This window comes from Phyllostomus hastatus, unplaced genomic scaffold (assembly GCF_019186645.2).
Source record: "Phyllostomus hastatus isolate PE091 unplaced genomic scaffold, TTU_PhHast_1.1 phas_scaffold_585, whole genome shotgun sequence".
NCBI lineage: Eukaryota > Metazoa > Chordata > Mammalia > Chiroptera > Phyllostomidae > Phyllostomus > Phyllostomus hastatus.
The window spans coordinates 2,910,932-2,933,861 of NW_025334037.1; the positions used below are offsets into that span (position 1 = coordinate 2,910,932).

Consider the following 22,930-nt stretch of genomic DNA (forward strand, 5'->3'; position numbering starts at 1 on the left):
AGGAATAGTAGTGGGTGGTGACAAAAAGCCTTCAGCTGAGCGAGCTGAGCAAGCCATGCCTGGCTGTATAAACACCTTTAAGCTGCCTGAGCCTTGGTTGTAATTAGATTAGCTATATGGGCTTCTTTAAGCTCCATAACGCACAATACTATCTGACCGTTCTTTTCCTCTGCTTTTTTTTCTTTTTGCAATTATTCCAGCTGCATGCAAAGCTGTTGGTATTTTTACAGCCTAGAATGTGTATCTCTTGTGTAGGACAGCATCTTTGAAGCATTAAACAATGATTAGGCAGGCTCTGGGCCAAGGGATGATGGGGGCTCTGCAGGGGCATGGAGGGAGGGGGTCCCAGCAGCTGGTGGCAAGCAGTGTGGGAACTCTGATTCTATTTCATCACTACACTGTGATTTTCTTACCAACACTGTGATTAGCAGTTGTGCAATTACTTGTCATTCATCAGTATGGTGAGGATGGCTCCAGGTAGTGGTGGAAGACGCTGAGCCACTGTTGGTAGGGACTTGCATGCACACCACTGCTCACATGAGCACACACAAGCCCAGGGCTATGGACTGAATGTGCATGCTCCAAAATTTGGATGTCAGGTCCTACTCCCTGACATGCTGGTATTTGCATGTGGGGCCTTTGGGAGGTAATTAGGGTTAATTGAGGTCATGAGGATAGAACCCTCATGATGGGATTAGTGCCCTTACAAAAAGAGAAGGAGATACTACAACTCACTCTCTCTCTACACCCACACACTGAGAAAAGGCCATGTGAGGACACACAGAGAAGGCAGCTGTCTACAGGCCAGGAAGTAGGTTCTCCTCAGACACCAGATCTACTGACCTTGATCATGGACTTCCCAGCCTCCAGAACTTGAGAAGTAAATGTGTTGTTTCAGCCATCCAGTCTATGCTATTTTGTTACAGCCACCCAAATGGACCAGATGCATAAATGCTTGCACATCCTGTTTACACATGCTTATACTGCATAAATGCACACTCACAGGTTCACACTCACTCACCCACATGTTCAGATGCACACATGTGCAAACACCTGCACATATATGTGCACATATACAGACATATACTGACTTCTCCCTATTTCAAAGGAAATAGGAAGCTGCCTGCCTCTCACAAGGTGACCCAGAGCATAGCTGGCAACTCTTCGATTTCCTCTCACCCCAACAGGAGCCTCAGTGCAAATATCTCACCTTATTTGACCCTAGGCAAAGCTCCAGCTGGGGAAAAGAGCCACACGCTTCTCCTAAGTTTCTTCATTGTTTTCTTCTCCACTGGCACCACTGCCCAATATCTCTCTCTCCAGAGTGGAGTTAGGGTTAGGGTTAGGGTTAGGGAAGAGAACGAGGACAAAATTCAAAGTCCTCTGGAGTCATAGAACCATGGTGCACCAGAGGCAGCCTTGTTTAATAGTCAAGGGTGTAGGCTCTGAAACCAGAGACCTAGGTTCAAATCCCGCTTCAATGTGACTTTGGACAAGGTCCTAACTCCTCTGTGCCTGCTTCCTTATTATATAAAATGACACTGATAATGGTTCTTACTCTTGTCACAGAGCACTACCTAATTTCTATAAAGTACTTAGAACAGTCTCTGATACATACTAAGTGCTTACTGACTGGGCTACTTAATGAAGGCTCTGACTTGTGAACACTGGGAGTCCCTCTAGTCCGAGGCCCAGCGCTGGATTAGCAGGGGTCAAACTACAACCCTGGGCAGAGGCAGCCCCCTCAGTGGTTTAGCCAGGGGCCTGGAAGCCAGCCTGGGGAACCCCTGCTGGTGACTCCTGCCTGCTGCCCAGCACTGAAGTGGATCTAGGACCTATACTCAGGAAGGGGATGGAGGAGGTAACCTACATTGGGACTCTAGGACACAGGCACACCTTTTCAATGTGTGTATGGGTCACACGGGCTCTGACTTGCCCTCCCCAAGAAGTAGTGGGGTGGCAGGCTATCAGGGGTTATCCATACGGGACAGAACTTATGTCCACATGTCCCCCAGACTCCCAAAAGTATGGTGAGTAGCAAAGACATGGGTTCCATGACCAGAGAACCTGAGTTTGAATTCTTAGCCCATCACTTCCTGGCTATGTGAACTTGAGCCCTGGCCACTTTTTAAATTTTTATTATTTTTACTTATCTGAGATTTAGCTTCTTCATCTATGAAATGGAGATAGTAATCACATCTACTTCCCTGTTCTCTTGTCAACGAAATTTATTTAGTGACTATTATGTGCAGGGCACTGGGCTAGTTGGAGGGACATTGAGATGCTCAGCACTGTGTCCCTCTCACACTGGTCACCTTGGCTAGTCTGTATTAAGTGGCTCACATTAATCTAGTGAGCAAATAACAAGTTCAAACATTGTGAGAGGGAGGAAGGTAGGGTACGTGTATGCACTCCTTGATCCAGCAGGAGTAGTGCAGAGTGATGGAAGACTTTCCGGAAGCTGTGGCACCTGAGTGGACCCTGAAGATTGGAGCTGGGCAAAGGGGGTTAAGGTGTGGGTGGGCAGTAGTTTCCAGAAAAGGGCTAAGCAGGGCAATTGCTCCTGAACCACTGTAACCAAACCTGGGCTTCTTTGCCATGGGCCACCATGTCCACATACAGTGTAGGCAGCAGGAAGGTTGGCCACTAGGCCAAGCAGGGACACAGGTTGAGGTGGGAGTCAGAAGACCCAAGGTCCTATCTCAGCTCTGCTATTCACACACTGTGGGGCCCTAGCAAGTCTCTGCCAGACGTAGGGCCTCAGTTTCCTCCCAAGAGCCAGCTGGGGCTTTATTAGCAGCCTATCTGCCTCTCTGGCACTGTACTGGGGAAGGGACACCTCTGTTCTGCCTGTCTCTTAAGGCCTGTGTAGTTCTATGCCTCGTCCTACCAACAGACATGGGAGGCGTTGAGCAAATGAGGCCAGTGACAAGGTAGGAGTCACAAGGAAAGGATATGGATAGCCCATGAGAGAGGCTGCTTCATCCCAGCTTCAGGTGTGTGAGCTCCTGGAAACCAGCCATTCTCTTGTTGGAAAGCAGCAGAGGAGTTCAAACATGAAAGCTGGGTTAGGTTGAACAAGTCACTGCCAACCAAGAGCAGGTCAAAATCACCAGGGAATGGGATTCTTAAAAAAATATGTGACATTGTCATTGTTTTAACATAGTTGTAGTCACAAAATTCAGATTCATTTTGAAAGGTCAAGTAGCATGAGAGAAGAGTGTATAACTTTTAAGTTTATCAAAAGAGGACATGAGTTTAAAAAGGAAACAGAAACTGAATACAAAGAACAAATTTTTTGGAAGTGGGAGTGGCTAGATGGTGGGATGTGGTGACTCTGGGACAGTTGATGGAGAATGAAAGGGTTCATCTCACTTAGCACCTGCCCTGTGACGTGTACAGGAACACCTGTGTCACATGAATGAATTCACAAGGGAAGCATGGATTTGCTTAGCCATGTGTCAAAAGACTTGGCACAAAATTCATGGTCATTAAAAACCTGTTGAGGGAATGAATGAAGGAAGGAAGGAATGAACGAACAAGTAAATGAATGCCAAGACTCAAAGGCAAAGATGACTCTATCAGCTGCAAATCCTGGTGCTTCCTTCCCTCTGGAGGTCTGTAAAGGTTGAATCACTCAGCCCTAGCTAAAGACATTGGCCCACTGGGAGTCACTGAAAAGCACAGTAATTAAAACCAGGAGGCTGCAAGCTGGGTTCCCACTACTTCCTTAAGATAACAAGGAAGAGGAGCCAGGGAGGGGAAGCACTGCCTCAGAGTTGCATGGAGGACAGGGCAAGGCCTCAAATGCTGGCAGAGGCTGGGCGACATTAAAAGAGGAAGCTCAGAGTTGGCCATCTGACTCTGTGCATGGGTCCTAAGTTCAGGCGTGCTTCGGGTAACAGCAAGAGAAGCTCCCTGCCCTGCTCTGCATTCTACCCACCATTCATGCCCTCTCCTTGGGATGCAGCAGGGGGGTCCAGGGCCCCATCCCAGGAAAAGACACTCTAGCCCACAGTGCCAATGGAGGACAACAATTGGAATGTCCCACTGCATCAGAATGCTCTGGGATGCTTATTAAAATGCAGGTACCTAGCAATTGCTCCAGACCCACAGAATCAAAACTCATTCTTTTTATTGAATCAGTATTTATTGAACTCCTACAAGTACCAGGTACTATTCTAGGTACTGGAGATACAGCAATAAACAAAATAAATCTCCCTGTCTTCATGGAACTTACATACTAGTGGAGAGAAAGCATCCCAGTAAATAAGGAAGTAATTAAGTGAGTATAGTGTATCAGATAGTGAGAGGTGCTTAAAGGAAAAAAAGGAAGGGATGAGGAGTAATAGAAGTAAGGGCTGCCATTTTAAATAGGGTGACAAGGTGATATTTGAACAAAGACCTGAAGAGGCAAAGGAACAAGCTGTACAGATTCCCGGGGGGCAAGAGCATTCTAGGTGGTGAGAACAGCAAGTACAAATATCCTAAGGCAGGAATGTGGCTGATCGGAATCTCCATATTTTTCATCAAGCTCAAACACTAAAGTCTGAGATCACTTTAGCATAGTGTCAGCATCCTATATAGGAGCCGGTCCCTGAAAGAGGAAAGCTTGTTTAGGAAATTGCTGAAGAGGCAGAGAACAGACCCTCAGACTCCTACACAAGGACCACCTGCAGAGCCTTCAGCCCTGGGAGCTAAAGGTCCAAAGGGCTTGTTGGATAAAGGAGGCAATAATCAACTGCCCCTTTCCTGCATTTATAGAAACACAGCATAAACCCAAAGCAAAGGTGCCTGCAGAAGAGGTTACAAGGCACCAGGACACACAGAACTGTGACAAACGCCTGGGAAGGAAGGCTTAGCAAGGAAGACGTTCTGAAAGCTCTGTTCTCCTGATTCATTTTCAGTTTTAAATGCCAATGTCCCTTCCATCCTGCATTATCTTGTTCAAGCCTCCAAACAATCCCCGAGGTAGGAATTATACATCCCAATTTTAAAGATAAGGAAAATAGGGTTCACAGAGGTTAAGAACTCACAGCTAGGAAGAAGCTAGAAAGAGCTGGAACTGAAATGCTGGCCTAATGCCATGCCCTCCCCATCAGCACACTGTTTCAGGAAAGAGAAAAACAGGGGTTGCCTCTAAGCAGTGGCTACATGCCAGCTATTGTAGTTGTTATTTTTATTACTGCCATTTTAACTCTTGGAGCCCTGCGGCTTCTGTGGCACTTTCAATCTCATTACCTCACATTATCTTCAGTGACTGTGGGACAGACAGGGCAGGGCAGGGCAGGACAGGGCAGGGCAGGGCATGACGTCCTCACATAAACAAACCAAAACAAAAGACTGACAAACAGGAAGTGGTGGAGCTGAGACCGGAAGCCAAGTCTTGTTATGTTTCATCCCCGTTTTACATTTATTTGCATGATTCCCTGATGTCAGGGACTAGATGGGACCCACCATTCATTCCCTTCCTGTCCTTGGTCTAGGTAGGGCACTCTGCCATTGTGTGATGAAGGGAACTCAGCTGGCCTGGTAGATCAGCGGAAGTCCTGTGCTGAGTGAGACGATGCCCGACAGAAGCAGGCCCCAAAGGCAGCCTACCCAGGAGGTGGTCACAGCCACCCTCTCCCAAGTGAGGCTGGGCAGCTCTGAGGAACCCTTCAGCCCTCCGCTGAGGCCAGAGGCAGCTCACTTCCTCCAAGAGCCATAGCCTCATGTGTCTGTTCCTGCCCTCCTGAGAGCTTAGCTCAGGCTGCTCTCAGGGAGTCCCACGACTGGTCATCTCCCGGTCCCATTCCACGCAGGGGTGCTCCAGCAGGCACCAGACCCCTTACCACAAGTCCTGCACACACCCAGGGTCCTGCAAACCAGAGGGTGCTATTGCTTGGCCAGCTTCTCAGCCCCCATCGCCACACCCTCATTTCCTTCAGCTATCTCCCTATTCCCCACGTCTGATCCTCCTGAGCGGGAGGAAGATGGGCTCTTTCTTCCCAGAGGCAACACTGGTTTCCCTGCTCAGGATTCCACCTCTGCCCTCCTCACAGGCTCTGCTCCACCACTTGGCCTCAGGGAACTCAGGTGATTCCACCCAAGACCAAGAGCCTCAAGCACCAGCTTCTCAGACCAATTAAATGACCAGAGCTAAGGGATGGTCATCTGGATTTCTTATAAGTTCTCCAAGCAATTCTAATTTGTAGTTAGGGTCTTGAGAACAACCTGACTTTCAAACAAGAGAGAAATACATACAACACAACACAACACAACACAACACAACACAATACAATACAATTGAGTAACATAGACCAGACTATAATAGAAAATAGCATGCTTCACACATTTATAAGGTTAACTATTGTTTCTTAAATGTTTTGCTTCAACGGTACATGCATGTAATTGGGTGTGAATAGGCATGCCATTCTGGGTCATGATATAAATGTATTTTTGTGGTAGATTATGGTTAATTAAAAAACAGGTTTTTACAATTTAATGTGTGTGTGTAAAATGTTGCTCCAGTTCCTGTCTCAGCTCCTGATCTCTTTCACAGTCACAATTCGTGACAGAAGAATCTACCTCCACACCTGCTCTTCACCTTCACCTAGCTTTTGCAGCCCCATCCCAACACTTTAAGCTTCTTACTGAGGTTTCCATGCTCTGCACCTTCCAAATCCACTGGCTTCTCCCCAGCCTCTGTGTCCTTCCACCTGCCTGTGGATTCATTCAAACAGATGACGCTCATTCCTGAAATTCTCTTGCCTGTGGGGTCTGTGTCGTCCTCTAGATTCTTCTGCTGTCCCTTCTGTCTCTGGCCAGTTAACCCTCTTCCCCCTGACTCCTACCTGTCTGTCTTATACTCAGTTTTCTCTCAACTTCTGTTTTTTGTTCATCTCTCTTCTCTTTGCCACCCTCTCCTCCCAGTCAATGACTTCAATTACTCTGTGTACAAAGCTCCAAGTTCATGTCCCCACATTTTCCTCTTGAGCTCCAGCTGTGCAGTACATTATCTATGTGGCAGTCTCCTAGAAATGAGGGTGGGGCTGGGGAGGGGTAACACTGACAGTGTTCAATGCACAGGCCCACACTTGACCATGTCAGGCAGGTAAGGCAAGAAGGGAGGATTATCATCCCAATTTACAGGGGAAGAAACTGAGATTCTGAGAAGTTGAAAAACATTTCTGTGGTCACTCATCCATGGTAAAGAGGGTCCTAGAACCCAAGACTTTAGACTTCAGTCCAGAGTTCTTTCTCTTTGCACCATGCACTGAAACTCACCATGTACAAAAGCAGAGCTACATCTTACTTATTTAGTCAGAGGGTCTCAACCAGAGCTGTGCAACAGAATAATCACTAAGGATGCTTTTTAAAACAGAGGGGCGAGATTCCACCTCAAATTTACAGAATTAGACTCCTCTGGGAGAGACTTGTTTTTTTTTTGGTTTTATTTTGAAGTAAATGCAGGTTTACAGGGAAGCACATGAAATGTACAAAGAGGTCCCATGCGCCCTTCAGCCAGCCTCTCCCAACATTAACATCTTAACACAACTAGAGAACCATATGTAAATGTGGACACTGATGTTGCCACAATCTGCAGAGCTTGTTCAGATCTCTCTCTGCAGATCTAATTCATATTTTGTCATGTATGGCTTTGGGTTATCACCACCACAGCCAAGCCACTTAACTGTACCATCTCCACAATACTCCCTAAAGCTCTGTGCTTGCACGTGTCCCATCTCTGATAAAAAACCACTGTATCCATCCCACTGCTCCTCCTGCCTCCCTTTTCCAGGAATGCACCATCATCCCGAGTCAACCTGGCTTGAAACTGAGTCATCATTCACCAACCTGCCTTTGGCCCAGCTGCCCATGGCCTATCAGTCAAGAGATCCAGTAGAGGCTTCCTTCCTAGAATCTCTCAGGCCCATATCTTACTTTCAGTTTCCACACCCACAGCAACCCCAGGCCCCTTGATTTCTTGACTATAGTGCTGCAATTGCCTTCTCATCTAGTTCCTTTTTCTAGCCATTGCTTTCCCCCAACCAATGCCATAAACCACAGCCAAATCTCCCCTTTGGCCGGTTCCAACGGCGTCATTCCTGTCACCAAAAACTTTCAGTGGTCATTGCCTTTACAAAATTAAGTCCCACTCTTTAAATTCAAATATGAAGTCCTCTCTATCTGGCTTACTTTTTGTATCCAAATGTCTCAAATTCAATATCAGTTTCCCTTTTCTTCCCCCCATAAGGACCAAAGAACAAAGGTATCCTTAAGGCCATGATAAGGTTCTCATTGCAGGAGAAATGAAAGACTCCAAGGTTTCCTTCTTTCTAGTACCTCATTCCCTTCCCTCTTTTGTGACATGAGGAAGTGCAGTGGAATGAAGCCTGGAGATGCCTCTTGCTTGAGGGGTGCCCTCACTCTTGGAAGGAAAGCTTTTCCATTTCTAGGCTTCTTACAATGTAAGAGGTGAGGGGAGACAGCAGATGCAGGTAGAGTGAGGTAGGGTGGCTGAACAGGCTATCCTCATGTTAGCCATTGGGGAATGGGAGATTTTTAGACATCTATTCCTAGGACACAAGCAAGGTCATGGTGGGTAGCTCCTGAAAATGTGGAAGCTGGTCCCCTGCCAGTCTCCCTCACAATAGACAGTCACCTTTAACACTATGCCACCTATTCCTGCCCTCCCTTGATGCCCTTTCCTCTCTTCATGTCCACAGAACAATGAGAGTCAAGTGATTCATAAGCACTGCCCTTCAGAAAGCTCTAAAATCTGCTTTGCAGAGCTGTTCCTACACTACTTACTATGTGATGATAAAATAAAAAAGAAAATTTGCTTATTGAGATTAAATATATTTCAATTAGCTGGTATCTTTCAGCCTTAATTGATAACAAAACACAAATTGCCCATCCGAACTTCTCATTACAGCAACTGATTCACTGGGAAATTTACCACCTGATACCAGAGAAAGTAAGGAAGATAACACAAACCCAGTGAAATGATGATCCCATGACCCAGTAGTCTATTTTTGTACATTATCTAAAGCACATCCATATTAATGGTCCTATCAAGAGCACTGCTTTTAAACTGCCTCAGTGCACGGTCTCTAAGTTTGGAGAATATTATGGATGTGGTGTATGGGTGTGTGTGGAATACGCACCAAGGGAAGGAGGTAGTGGGTAGCAGCTGAAGAAGGACAGATAGTGATGTGAAGGTTTCAACAAGCATTTGCAGGCCACCCAGGTTTTTGTTAGGACTCAATGGACCAAGGAGCAGGGGATCCAGAAAAGAGGCTAGACATTCAATAGCTGCATTGCTGTCGATGACTTACACACCCACTGCCATCCACCATCAGCACGACTACGACCTCTACCACCACCAGCACCAACTCCTCTGTCATCATTGTCACCACTGAGAAGACAAAAACAGTGAAGAATCTTCCAGGCAAAGGCCAAGCAATACAACTAAAAATAAAATTATGCTTCACAGAAAGAAGTTACTGGAAATGTTCACTGTGTATGTGATTGGGTAGAGATTAGGACTATTTATTTATTACACTAGAATGTTGGAGGGAAGAGTGGAAAGTCAGTAAGACAAAGCTTGGGGACCTGGCCTCAGTGGGATACAAAGAGGGTATATTCCTATGGAGTGGACCTTTCAGAGCAGTGACCACCATGAATCTCTCATCACTGAGGCAACAGCCCAGAGAAGGAGCAGCCACAGAGAGCCTTTAGAAAATGAGAACCCCAAACAGAGGCTGAACCCTCTGCTCAAATGTCAGCCACAGAGCAAGGAGCTCGATCACTCACCATTGCTGCTGTTGTCATCCACCAGGATGATCTCCTTGAGCAGGTGTGAAGGCGTGCGTTCAATGGCTGAGTGGATGGAGCGCAAGAGCACCGAGAGTGCTTCATTGACAAAGATGAACACGATGCTCACCTCTGGCAGGCTGTCAGGGAATGAGAGGTTGCGGCATCTGGAAAGAAGAATAGCCAGGATCTTACATCTTTCAATGACTCCTCTGGAATCACCCCAGGTGCTTGTCTGCCCTGTGTCTTGGCTCCAGTTTTCCTGGAGGGTTCAGGACTCCAGATTCCTCCATGGACCCCTCATTTGATACACTTAAGACAAGCCACAAATGTATGGCAGATTGGTTCCCAACCATTAAAACTGTTTTCCCCACAACAGAGTCTGAATTTGTCAATGACTATCCCAGCTAAATAGACCCTTAGCACCTAGTGCAGCACCTGGACCCCAGTAGGTAGTCACTGAGTGTTTACTGGGAGACTGACTCAACATTTCTAAAACCAACAGGATAGAAGATGTCTGGTCAAGATGGAGGTATATGTAGATACACTTTGCCTCCTCACACAACCAAAAGAAAGACAACAACAAATTTAAAAAACAAAAAATAACCAGAACTGCCAGAAAATCAAACTGTATGGAAGTTAGACAATCAAGGAGTTAAAGAAGAAACATTCATCCAGACTGGTAGCAGGGGCGAAGATAGGCAGTGGTGGCAGAGAGGACTCACAGCATGGTGGTGGCAGGTGGACCAGGCAGTCCCACATTTGTGTGAGGATAGACCAGGAGGAACAACTGGGGAGTGAAATAGACCACACAACCCGGGGTTCCAGCATGGGAAATAAGCCTCAAAATCTCTCACTGTAAAAACCTATGGGGGTAGCAGCAGCAGAAGAAACTGCCAGCCTCACAGGAGAGTTTGTTGGAGAGACCCACAGGGTCCTAAAATGTATACAAACCCACCCACCGAGGAATCAGCACCAGAAGGGACCAATTTGCTTGTGGGTAGCAAGGGAAATGACTGAAAGTAAGCTGAGAGCTGAGCAAGCAGCATTGTTCTCTCTTGGACCCCTCCTCCATATACAGTGCCACAACGCAGCAACATGCATTGCCTGCCTGGTGAATACCTAAGGCTCTGCCCCTTACAATGTATCAGATGCACTGAGTCAAAGAAATATGGCCCAAATGAAAGAACAAATCAAAATTCCAAAAATAGAACTAAGTGATGAAGAGAGAGCCAACCTATCAGATGCAAAGTTCAAAACATCGGTAGTCAGGATTCTCACAGAAATGGTTGAGTATGGGCATAAAATAGAAGAAAAAGTGAAGTAAAGCAAAATATACAGGGAACCAACACTTAAGGGAAGGGACCCAGGACTCAAATCAAAGATTTGGAGCAGAAGAAAGAACTAAACATTCAACCAGAACAGAATAAAGAAACAAGAATTCAAAAAAATGAGGAGAGACTTAGGAACCTCCAGGACAACTTTAAATGATCCAACATTCGAATTATAGGGGTGCCAGAAAGAGAAGAGGAAGACCAAGAAATTAAAAACTTACTTGAAAAAATAATGAAGGAGAACTTCATTAGTCTGGCAAAGGAAATAAACTTCCAGGAAGTCCAGGAAGCTCAGAGAGTCCCAAAGAAGTTGGACCAAAGGAAACACACACCAAGGCACATCATAATTACTTTACCCAAGATTAAAGACAAGGGAAGAATCTTAAAAGCAGCAGGAGAAAAGGAGACGGTTACCTACAAAGGAGTTACCATAAGACTATCAGCTCAAAAGAAACCTTGCAGACAGGAAGAGGCTGGAAAGAAGTATTCCAAGTCATGAAAGGCAAGAACCTACATCCAAGATTACTTTATCCAAAAAAGCTATTATTTAGAATGGAAGGGCAGATAAAGTGCTTCCCAGATAAAGTCAAGTTAAAGGAGTTAATCTTCACTGAACCCTTATTATATGAAATGTTAAAGAGACTTATCTAAGAAAAAGAAGATCAAAACTATGAAGAGTAAAATGACAACAAACTCACAAATATCAACAACCAAACCTAAAAAAATATATGAAAACAAAAACAAACTAAGCAAACAACTAGAACAGGGACAGATTCACAGAAATAGAGATCACAGGGAGGTTTATTAGTGGGTAGGGGGAGAAGGGAGAATTGGGGAAAAGGTACAGGGAATAAGACACATAAATAGTAGGTACAAAATAGGCGGGGGAGGTGTCAAGAATAATTTTAAAAATTGGAAAAGCCAAAGAACTTACATGTATGATCCATGGACATGACCTAAGGTGGGAGAATACTGGTGGGAAGGTGGGTACAGGGTGGAGGGGAATAAAGAGTAGAAAAAAAAATGGGACAATTGTAATAGCATAATCAATAAAATATATAAAAAATAAATAAAACCAACAGAATAGAAAATTCAACCAACAGGAAATCTTAGTTTTTCTAAAATGGTAGCCAACACCTGGGTGAGGCCACCAGACCTTAGATGATCTGCCTCAGGAGGAAACTAGGTCTTCTCCCAGAGACTTCTACTGCCAGAACCCACCCAGGCTCACTCAAGCAGGCATACTGCCCTTCATTCATCACAGGGGTCCAGCCTTCAGAGCCAGGGTGAAGTTCGAGTCAGAGTCTCAACATGAACGAATGAGAGATGATAGAAGGACAAGTGCAGTCTCATTTCACAGATGAGGACGCTAAGGATCAGAGGGGTTGAGTCCCCACCATGAGTCAGCTGCCAATATAGAATATCAACTCTGTTCTGATATCTACACCAGGGTTCTTTCCTTAAGAAGAAATAAGTGTGGGACAGACTGCCTTGAATTGTCCCACTGCCCTTCACTCCACTGAAACCCTGAAGCTATTTGGAAATCTCTTATCCAAAGGACATGTGACAAACTCATGAAAGTCTGCATGTTATTCCCTGTGGGAAGAGGAACATGCAACCCTGAAATCAGACCACATAAAGAGGCCCAATAATGAGTGCCATGGTTTCTCCAGGACATGTCCAGCTCCTCCCCTGCAAGCATTGCCTTAGTGGTCAGGAAACCATTGCCCGTGCCCTTCTCCAGCTGAAGCTAAACACTGTTCCAGAAGGCACTGTGATCCCATCTTTGGGAAAGTTAAATGAAAGGACAGAGCAGAAATGACAGCCCTGTCCCAGGCCCTGGGCTCAGAGAGGAGGTTGCCCACACCCACTGCCAGCCACCGAAGGCTCCAGGGGTTCAGGGCTGGTGACCATGTTGCATTGCTCCAAAGTGGGAGGCACAGCCAGGTTAGAATATGAAATAATGAGCATAATAACACAGGGTTTCTGTTCGTCAGTAATTAAAGTGCTGCAGAATAGGAACGGGCCTGCTCTTCCTTAATGAGGAAGGCTGGGGAATAACCAGCGCTGAGCAATTTGGAGAAATCACCACGGGGCCCCAGCCTGCTTAAGAGGAGGAAATTAATAAACTATAATCACCGTCTCTATGGTTACCAAAAATTTACAGAAATTTCTCCCCTTCTACTTCAAGCTCTCCTGTTCTCTCACCAAAAAATGGTGGAGAAAGGGAAAGAACAGAGCCTTTTCCCAAATCCACTTCCTACTTACAATTTTAATAAAGCTGTCAGGTTAACAGATTGGTGCAGAGTTCATTCATTCTTACATTCAGTGAAATAAATGTTTATTGAGTTTCTTCCATGAGGTAGGCTCTGCACCAAGGATGCAGGTGAATGCAGAGGAAGTGTCTGTCCTCATGGAGCTTGCACTTTGACAGGGGAAACAGACAAACATGGAAGTGAACAAGTGGACAATTTTATGAAAGTGTGGAGATGAAAATAACACGGGGTGAGAGGACAGTGGGATGGCCTGGCTGCTGTGCTAGAAGTGGTCAGGAGAGGACTTCGCCAGGAGGAGAGGTTTGATCAGAAACTTAAACGGCACTCAGAAACCAGCCATACAAAGGCCAGAGGGGCCCAGGGAACTGTGCTGTGACTGGGGGAGAGGCAAGAAAAGGGAAGCAGTTCATTTAACTGCAGCGATGGGACAAAGGAGATGGGGAGGTGGAGGGGGGCCTTAAGGAGAGAGAAAGGCCAGAATGACTCCTTAAGCATGCCATGCCTTTTCCAAAATTTTTTTGGTTTGAATATGATTTTTGTAATAGCAATCAAAAGGTTTGTGGTTAATAGTCAAATAATTCTTCTGGCTAGTGTTTGTTTATAGCTATCAAGACCAGCAGCTGGCCTTTCCTTAGCCATGGAAACTGAAATAAGTATTAACATACAACCTGCTTGCTAATTGCATTTTAAAAAGAATACTATGTATGGTCAAACTACTAGCACATGACCTTTAGTTTTCTTTTATAAACATGTAATGAAGAGCTCCCAATAAGGTTTGTGTATCAGTATAAGTTCACTGTCCTCCCCACTAACGCCACCAGCAATGAAGACTGTGGCCCTGTGTCTGTTTGCACGTCTCCGGAGGTTTCCTCGGAGCTCCAAGACCCTCGCTAGCCAGAGCTCCAAGCTGTTCCCAGGGGTTTTCTGGGGTTGGAGGTTAACTGCTGTCCTCTGCTTTCCTCCCTTCTTAATTCTCAACATAACTACGCTGTACCCCCTTCCAAGGAGACCAAGACAAGTTTCTCCCAGTACTGGCCATGCCTGTCCTGACAGCTGGAGCCACCAGTGACTGAGTGGTCTCCTGATGTTCTTCGTCCAAGCACAGTGGAAATGTCATATTCATTTTACAAGCTAAACTCTAGTGATCATTATTTTCATGTGGAAGACTCTTTTGAACATGAGGTTTTTCTACAACAACCCTTTTGAACATAACAGAACACCTAGCATAATGCATCATTTATGTGTGTTTGTCTGTCTTCCCCTACTGTAAGGACCCTACCTGAGAGCAGGGGCTTTATTTTGTCACTGCACTGTCTTCCAAACTTAAACCAGGGACTGGCACAGAGTGGGTTTCTGGAACTAAACAAAACTAGCAGGTTTATTTGTTTATATACAGCCTAAATTTTACATGCAGGCCGCTGAGCTCAGCATGTTCCTTTTTCTTACAAACCTCCTTCTGCGGGACAGTCAGGTGCTCTTCCCCAGCGGTCCCTTCTCTTCTGTTCTCCCTCCTCTGAACTTAGGGCCTGGGGTCCTCACATTCAGTCTCCAGCAGTCCTGAGTTTCTTTGCACTGCAATTAAGTGATCCCTCCAGGTCAAATGTCCTGACCTTCCTAAAGACTCCCCTCCCCTACTCTCCCCTTCTCTCCTGCTCAGGGCGCTTCCAGCAATAGCCACACCACTGGTGGCACCTCTCTGCACCCTGCAGCACCTCCCTTACCCTTCAGTTGTCTCACACCTAACCTAAATGTAGGTCTAGGTGAGCGGACAGGTGAAGGGTGGGCAGGATGAGAAAGATGGGGAAGAGTAGTTTTTAGGCAAAGAGCACCGAAGGTGGGGGTGAAGTGACCTGGGTGCCAGTCCCAGCTCTGCCCCAAGTGCCGTGTGAGCACAGGCAAGTCACTTGCCCTCCCTCCTATCTTGCTACAGGAGGCAGAAGAAATAATCAGTTAGGTGTATTCTCTGCAAAATTCAGCATCTTTAAACTCACATGTAGTGAACAGAAGATATCTCACTAAAGAAACAGTTTGCCAACTTTCCCTCCCTTCCAACCAGCACCTGGTCACCACCAAATGCCACGATAAATATCCCCTTACCATTATTGTAACTAGACAAGGTGACCAACTCACCCTGGTTTGCCCGGCACTCTCCCAGATTCAGCACTGGAAGCTCCAAGCAAAGCAGGACAGTTGGTCACCCTATGACTAGACTGTAGCTTCCTGAGGGGAGGGGCAGGCCTCGCTCTGGTTGTGTGCCCACCGCCAGCACAGCGTCTCGCAAACAGCAGTCATTCCGTCGGCGTCTGTTGAATAAATTGATATTTACCTTTTCAGAACCCCGAACACACACACATCAACACACACAATCACGGCTCCTTCTTCATCTCAACATTAAAGCGTAACTCACATGGCTGAGAGGAGAGAAAAAAAGGAGGAACACCATGCCAGGCAAGATGTCTATATGCCTGCCGTCACACCAACATCATCCCTGCCAGACATTGAACTCGGAACAAAAGCCCGCCTGCCATAGGGCAACCCGAGGCCTTCCAAAGAAACACACACCCTACAGCTGCCATGGGAGAGGAGTGTCCCAGATCCAAACCCAGTACTTCTGTGCCAGGGACCAGCCACTGAGCTTGCCTATCAACCCGCACTGGCCCCCGCCTGCCAGCTCTGCCTTTCACAGGCACACTGGTCAGATGTCCTCCCCCAGCACCCACATCCTCCGGGGCCCGGCCATCCACGCCCGCTGCCCCCAGAGCCTGCCCCCTGCCTGCTCTGGGTGTCTTCCCTCTGCCTGCCTCTCCAGGGAAGGGCCAGGGGACATGAGCATCAGGGAAGCCACAAAGGTATGACTGGGCCTTCCCTAGTCATACTTGTTGAGAAAGCCTGACTATATGAGACCAATCCCTTACTCACTATGAGAAGAGGCATATTCTCCTGTAAAATTAAGCCATAAAAGTTCCTGTTTTACTTTCATTCTTGTTCAAAGTCAAGCCATTCTCCATGAGAGATAAAAAAAAAAACAAGGTATTTCTGAGAGTGGGATACTATGACTGTCTAATAAGCTAGAACTGTTGGTCATGATAAACTCGACTTCTTTGGTCTCTGCACCCAGAGGGCAGTGTGGGGAGCAGCTATGTAGGGAGCCTCTTAGCAGAGCTCCCCAAGACTGTTTTGAGCTGTTTATGAGGCAAGTTTACATCAAGAGCTCCAGTGTCCTTGCTGCGAGAGGCAGGGAAGTGGTGGCAGAATAAGCGAGGCCAGCCCAGGCTCCGGGCCACAGGCATCACCCAGGGCAGCAGCCAGACACGTCCATACTGGATCTCAGATTCCCCACTCCCTGACCCCAAGCTCCCTGTCCATCAGAACGATGACTCATGGAGCCACTTGCCCTGGGTGGGAAGGGGTAGACCCCTCCAGAATGAACATCAAGCAGAATATTAGCTGAGGTCTGTCTGCTAATGAACATGGAGAGCCGGGTCTACCAATGTCAGAGTTCTGGGAGTGGAGGAGGGACTTACCTGGACCAGGCAGTGGGAGATGACACTCCCAGACACCCACCACTCCTCTGAGTGCCCCCAGCCCCTGTTTCCTCCCAGATTTCTCCCCGAGAGGCCCTCCCCACAGCTGCGGTCAGCACAGGGGATTGGGTGCATTGCTGACCACTTGGCCCCAAGGTCAGCACTGCCCTTTTGGCCCTTCATGGTTACCAACATCCATCCCAGCTTCTGCCATCCTACCTGTACCCACAGGACTTGCTGGATCCTCCTCTGACCTCCCTTGGTACATTTCTAGCTTCTTCCAGGTGCCTCCAGATGAGGCTCTCAGGCCTGTCAGCATCCAGTCTGCTGGACTTAATGAAACCTGAGGATGGGGGCAGTGTGGGATTTTCATTGGACATCAGGACAATCAAGATTTTAACTCCCTCTGGGTGGCATAACCTCGGGAGCTCAGATACTGCATGGTGCTTGCTAGCTCTACTGTCCAGAGGCTCAACACAGAATATTTAGAAATAATAGTAGTAATAATTTCTACTTACTGGTGCTATGATTTGCTATAGATCAGGCTAAGAGATGTATGAATATTTTTATTTTTCCCCCCATTTTATTTCTTCCTACAATCATATTATGGTAAATTTTATTATCCCCATTTTATAGATGAGGGAGATAGGACTGAGGCAGTAAGTTACCTTTCCAGGCTTAAACCTGGGCTTGATTGTCTCCAAAGCCTATGCTCATAATCCCTGCTAAACGAGGGTCTGCATCTCCCTTCTCGGGCCCACCCAGAGATGTGTCTGGTGAAACACTGGGGTTGTGACAACCAAGAGACCTGATGGGAGGGGCAAAACAGAAGAGTTACTGTAGGCTGCTGATTCAGATGAAAGATGGAGGGAATGTCTGTCCAGTAGGATGGCGTAGAGAAATACAATGAAACACTACTTACTGGGCACCTAAAGCCTGAAACTGTCTTCCCATTACAGTGCTCCCACTGAGACAAACAATCCCCATGACTCTCTGTGTAAAGGTTGCTGTGTCTTCTGCCATGTGGCCTCACCATTTGGTTCACAACTGATGGGACCAGACACTGGCTCCTGAGCTTTTGTCCACGGGCTACCTGTCAGCCTACGGGGCTACCTAGCCCAAAAGCTCTGTGTAGCCAGATCTCACACTATCAAAGAAGGACCAGCCACCCTATCAAGCCACTGTTTATGGGAGGTTAAATGTGATCTACCCTAGGAAGGCAGAAAGTGGAAGCTGAGGGCAGCAGATGGGGCAGGAAGGAGAACGCTGTCAGTGAGAGAGCTGCAGACACAGACAGTCACCTTTAGAGATATAGCACTCTGAGAAGGGAGCAAAGAGGATGCAGACATGGGGATGTCCTGAACCAATTTCCCCCCTACACAGTCTAGATCTGTGGCATCTGATTGTGTGATCATGTGATCATGTGCAGGCATCAGTCTACCAAGAATCCCAACCCTCTGCAGTCATCTGAGTGAGTTCAGTTCCTCCCTGAGAGCGCATGCCTGACCTCTGAACTTCCTGGGCTGAAATCGATCCCATTAGACTCCCACTGAAACCTTTGTTTTCTTTCATGCCACATATATGCTACTGCAATATGTTTTTATGGTATTGAAACAGCACTGCATCCACTAGACTATAAGCTGAGTGAGGTCAAGACCACACATGCTTTGCTCACCTGGTACCCCCTGTGCCTCCTGCAATGTCTACCCAGAAAGCACTGGGTATTGGGCTGAATGAAAAAGCTAATATACTCTAGAATGGTGAATAGTAGAATGAATTCAGGCTCATGCAAGTTCTGTGAGTGGGAATTTTGGTGTGATATGATAGGACAGGGACCACTGAGTTAAACATGCACCACATTTTTCAGACTATAAGATGCTGCCCCCCCAAATTTGGGAGGAAATGGGGGGTGTCTTATGTAGCTTTACATTTACATTGGTGAAATATTATGTTATTTATGTTATTAAATATTTTACCACATTTTTGGCTTCAAAATTTTCCTCCTCTAAAACCTAGGTGTGTCTTTTGGTCCAAAAATAAAGTACTTCCTGCCTGACTGCAACAATAATCCAATAATAATCCAAGAACAAATAATCTAATAAGCCAAAGGGTTTGTAAAGGAGGGGATATGGTGGCAGGGTAGGGATACTTAGTGTAGCCAGGGCCTTTGGGGATCTGGCAAAATACCACCTCTAGCTTAGAGGTGAAGGAGACAGAGAACATCTGAGAATGGGAAGTTTTAACAGTTTGTAAGGTGAGAGAAATGAGCCAGCTGATCCAGGAACAGAATCCAGCATGGAAATTGCTGGCAGCTAAACCACTTAGTACATGTGATCACCAGGACAGCCAACTTCATCCAGAGGCAAAATTCTACAAACATCCTTTCAGGTGACTCTACCTATTTAGAGAAAGGATCTGCTGTATCACACGTAGACTGCAAGTAGGACAACAGAAAAACAAATCGTTTAAAATATAAACAGTCAACAGAAAGCCTGGAGGTTCTTTGTTCCTCTATCTCAGAAATGCAGGGGAAGTGGGATCCCTGGGACTACATGGATAGCCTGCCACTCAGGGAACAAAAGTCAGCTGGCTGTGGTGGAAAAGCCATGAAAGGGGGCTGAGTATTTGTTGGTGAGCTGGACAGGTCTGCGACAAGGGGAGCTGAGGAATGTTGGGGCAGGGAAGGTGGGCCCCAGACTGTGGGGCTGTCCAGAGAAAGGGAATGGAACATCTTTGCTGTCCAGCAGAGCCTGGTCCAGCCTCTGCTGCCCAGAATCCAGGCAGGGAAGAAATCACTCTCCAGGACCTCAGTCTGATTGGTCTTGCGGGGCCTGCCTGGCCCTCTTCTCTCTAGTGCCAGGGCAGGTAGCCTGTCCAGTGTGGTTCCTTGTCCACATAGTGGTCCTTCAGATAGTTAAAGCCATGATAGCATCCTCCAAGCCATCTCTTTGAAAAATCAGAGACCCAGCTAATAAAAGTAACAAAAAGCTAAATAGCAGTTATTACATGTTAGGCAGTATTCTAAGGGTTCTGCCTATATTACAATTTAATCTTTGTATTACCATCACTAATTCACAGACAGGAAAAGCAAGGCACAGAGAAGCTAAGTAATTTGCAGGAAGTCAACCAGCTTGTAAATGAGAGACCTGACCTTGGAACCCAGGGAATCAAGTTTCAAATACTCTAAAATCTAAGCAGAGGCTTCATCTGTTTGTCAAGTTACCCACTTTTTCTCCTAGGTTGTTCTCTTTTAAACATACTCTGCTTTCTCTACTTCCCTTACCATCCATTTCTGCAGTTGTGCTCTGAGTAGCAGAGTAAAACAAAACTGTCACCTCCCCTTTCTAAGACATTCTATCTCTATTAATAGAGCTCAAGATTACATTACCTTTAAGAACAACTGGAAGCCATGGGCATCTCTCGGGACAACTGGCACAAGTGCCTCAAGACCAGGGACAAGAGAAAGCCCCACCACAAGAAGCAAAAATATGAGCTGGGACACCCTGCTGCCAACACTAAGGTGGGCCCCTGCTGCATACACAGTCCGTGTGCGGGAAGCAACGGAAAGTACTGAGCCTGGAGGCTGGACACAGGCGACTTCTCCTGGGGCTCCAAGTGTTGTACGTGCAAAACGAGGATTACTGATGGTGTCTGCAGTGCATCCAGTGGCAAACTGCTCTGTACCAAGACCCCAGGAAAGAACTGCTTTGTGCTCACTGGCGGCACACCGTACTGACAGTGGTGAGTCCCACTGTGCACTGCCCCCAGGCCGCAAGAAGCAGGCCAAGCTGACTCTCAGGGAGGAAGAGATTTTAAACAAAAAACAATCAAAGAAAATTCAGAAGAAATAAGATGAAAGGAAAAGGAACGCCACAAGCAGCAGTCTTCCACGGGAGCAGGTCCGGCAGGGTGAGCTGCTGGTGCGGGTTGTGGCCGAGCAGGTGGCCATGTGCTGGAGGGCAAGGGGCTGGAGTTCCGTCTGGGGAAAGTCAAGGCTGGGAAAGGCAAATAAATCCTCTTCCCTCCTTTCTTAAAAGCTCATTAAAGCAGGGGGAAAAGCTCCTGTGATAAAGGTGTTTATTCTCGGGAGGAAAAAAAAAAGAACATCCACATGATACTACTGGCCCATAACGAGCTTAACATTTACCAAGAACCAGAAATATTTTCCCAGACTGCTTTACTTAAGAATTATTTCCCCATGACTGTGTTTGTGCAGTTAGTATTTTCAATGCAACAGCAGGATCATTACCCAAGGGCATTTCTTGGGTCCCTTTGTCCTCAGGCTGCCGTCAAGGAGCACACACCTTCAATGGACTTTTGGGTCTTCTCCCAGATCCGAGGAGCTCAGGGTGCCGAGGTAGTGTCCTGAAGACACAAGCCCCAGGTAAAACTACTGACTCTACCCCATACAGCCTGTGGGAGCTTAAACTATGTTTCTTAACCTTGCAAATAATTCAGTCTTCTCCTATGTAAAATGGAAATAATAACTACCTCAGAGAGAAGTGAGGATAAAGTTAAAGGAAGAAAAACAGACATTAGGCAGTCTGCACAGCACCCGGCACACAGGGAGTAAGCAAGTGGTGGCTCTGGTGGAAATCATCTGCCTCTGGGTGGCAAATCCCAGATGGTCCAGCAGCCACGATCCCGGTTGCTCCCGCTACAGCCACCCCCTTTCCCCCCAGGACCAGCTACGTAATTTGTGGGGCCCAGTGCAAAAAGAAAATATGGTGGTGCCTGTTCAGAAATTATTCAGAATTTTAACAAAGTGACCAAAAGTCCAAAGTAGCAGAGTTAAGCCAAGTACAAAGTCCTTCCAGTCTTCTTGGGATCCTCTGCAACAGACTGCATGCTATATTAGTTTTCTAATACTAACGTTGTGACTGTAAGAAATTACTACAAACTTGGTGGCTTAAAACAACACAAATTTAAAGTGGGGACATCTGCACAGGTTCAATTTTCAGGCAGGGCACATGCCCGAGTTAAGCACCAGGTCCCCATTTGGGGGCATGCGAGAGGCAACCGATCGATGTTCTCTCACACATTGATGTTTCTCTCCCTCTTTCTCCCTCCCTTCCCTTTTCTCTAAAAAATAAATATATATAAAAAAATCTTTAAAATAGGGACATTTGTAAAAGTGTCAATAATAAAAATAAAGAAAAAAATTAAAAGAAAATAAATTTAAAAACACAGATGTATTGTCTCATAGTTCCAGAGGTCAGAAGCATGACACAGGCCATACTGGGCTAAAATCTAGGTGTTGGTAGGACTGCGTTGCTTTCTGGGTGCTCGAGGCAGTAATCTGTTTTCATGCCTGTTTCAGCACCTAAAGGCTGCCCACATTCCTTGGCTTATGGCTCTTCCCAAATTCAAAGCCAGCAGCAGCTGGTCAAGTCCTCACATTGCCACTTCTGACTCTTCCACAACTCTCTTCCACTTTTAAGTGCCCTCACAATTAATACATTGGGCCCATACAGATAAAGCAGGATAATCTTATTTTGAAGGCAGCTAATTAGCACCCCTAATGAGCTCCATCTGCAACCTCTGCTCTCAGCCATGTAACACACCATATTCACCAGTTCCAGGCATTAGGACATCCTTGGGGGGCCTTTGTTCTACCTACCACACATACCCACCCAGCCCTGCTGGCCCCTGAAACTGAGGTCTTAGATGTCTATCTAGAGATCACCAAGACCCCTCAGTCCTCCAACCCATACACACAGACCTGTGGTCACACCCAGAGTGGAGGCAGCAAACAGCACAGCCACCTTGGAGGGACTCTAACCTGCTCCCAGACAGACTGGGCCCCTGGTTCCAGGCCGCATTCTCTCTGCTCTAATCCTGCCCTGCTCCTTTCCACCTGGATGTTCATACAAGATTTCTCTAGCTCAGGACCCAGAGCTCCCTTGCTGGGGTGTGTGTGTGGATCTATCCCAGCTGTTCCCACATGGGCTGCAGAAATCAGTCCATCTCCTTTACCAACTCCTCATGCCTCAGC

The 22,930-nt window shown here is 46.6% G+C and overlaps 1 protein-coding gene across 2 annotated transcripts in view; it reads right to left on the reverse strand.

The window, feature by feature from the left end:
* Window positions 1-22,930, reverse strand: part of GALNT18 (polypeptide N-acetylgalactosaminyltransferase 18) — a 322,614-nt gene that overhangs the window by 136,784 nt on the left and 162,900 nt on the right. For both annotated transcript variants that reach the window (XM_045825818.1, XM_045825817.1), the window contains exon 3: window positions 9,802-9,968. In XM_045825818.1, coding sequence (XP_045681774.1) covers window positions 9,802-9,968 — 167 coding nt within the window. The remainder of the gene's footprint in view (window positions 1-9,801; window positions 9,969-22,930) is intronic.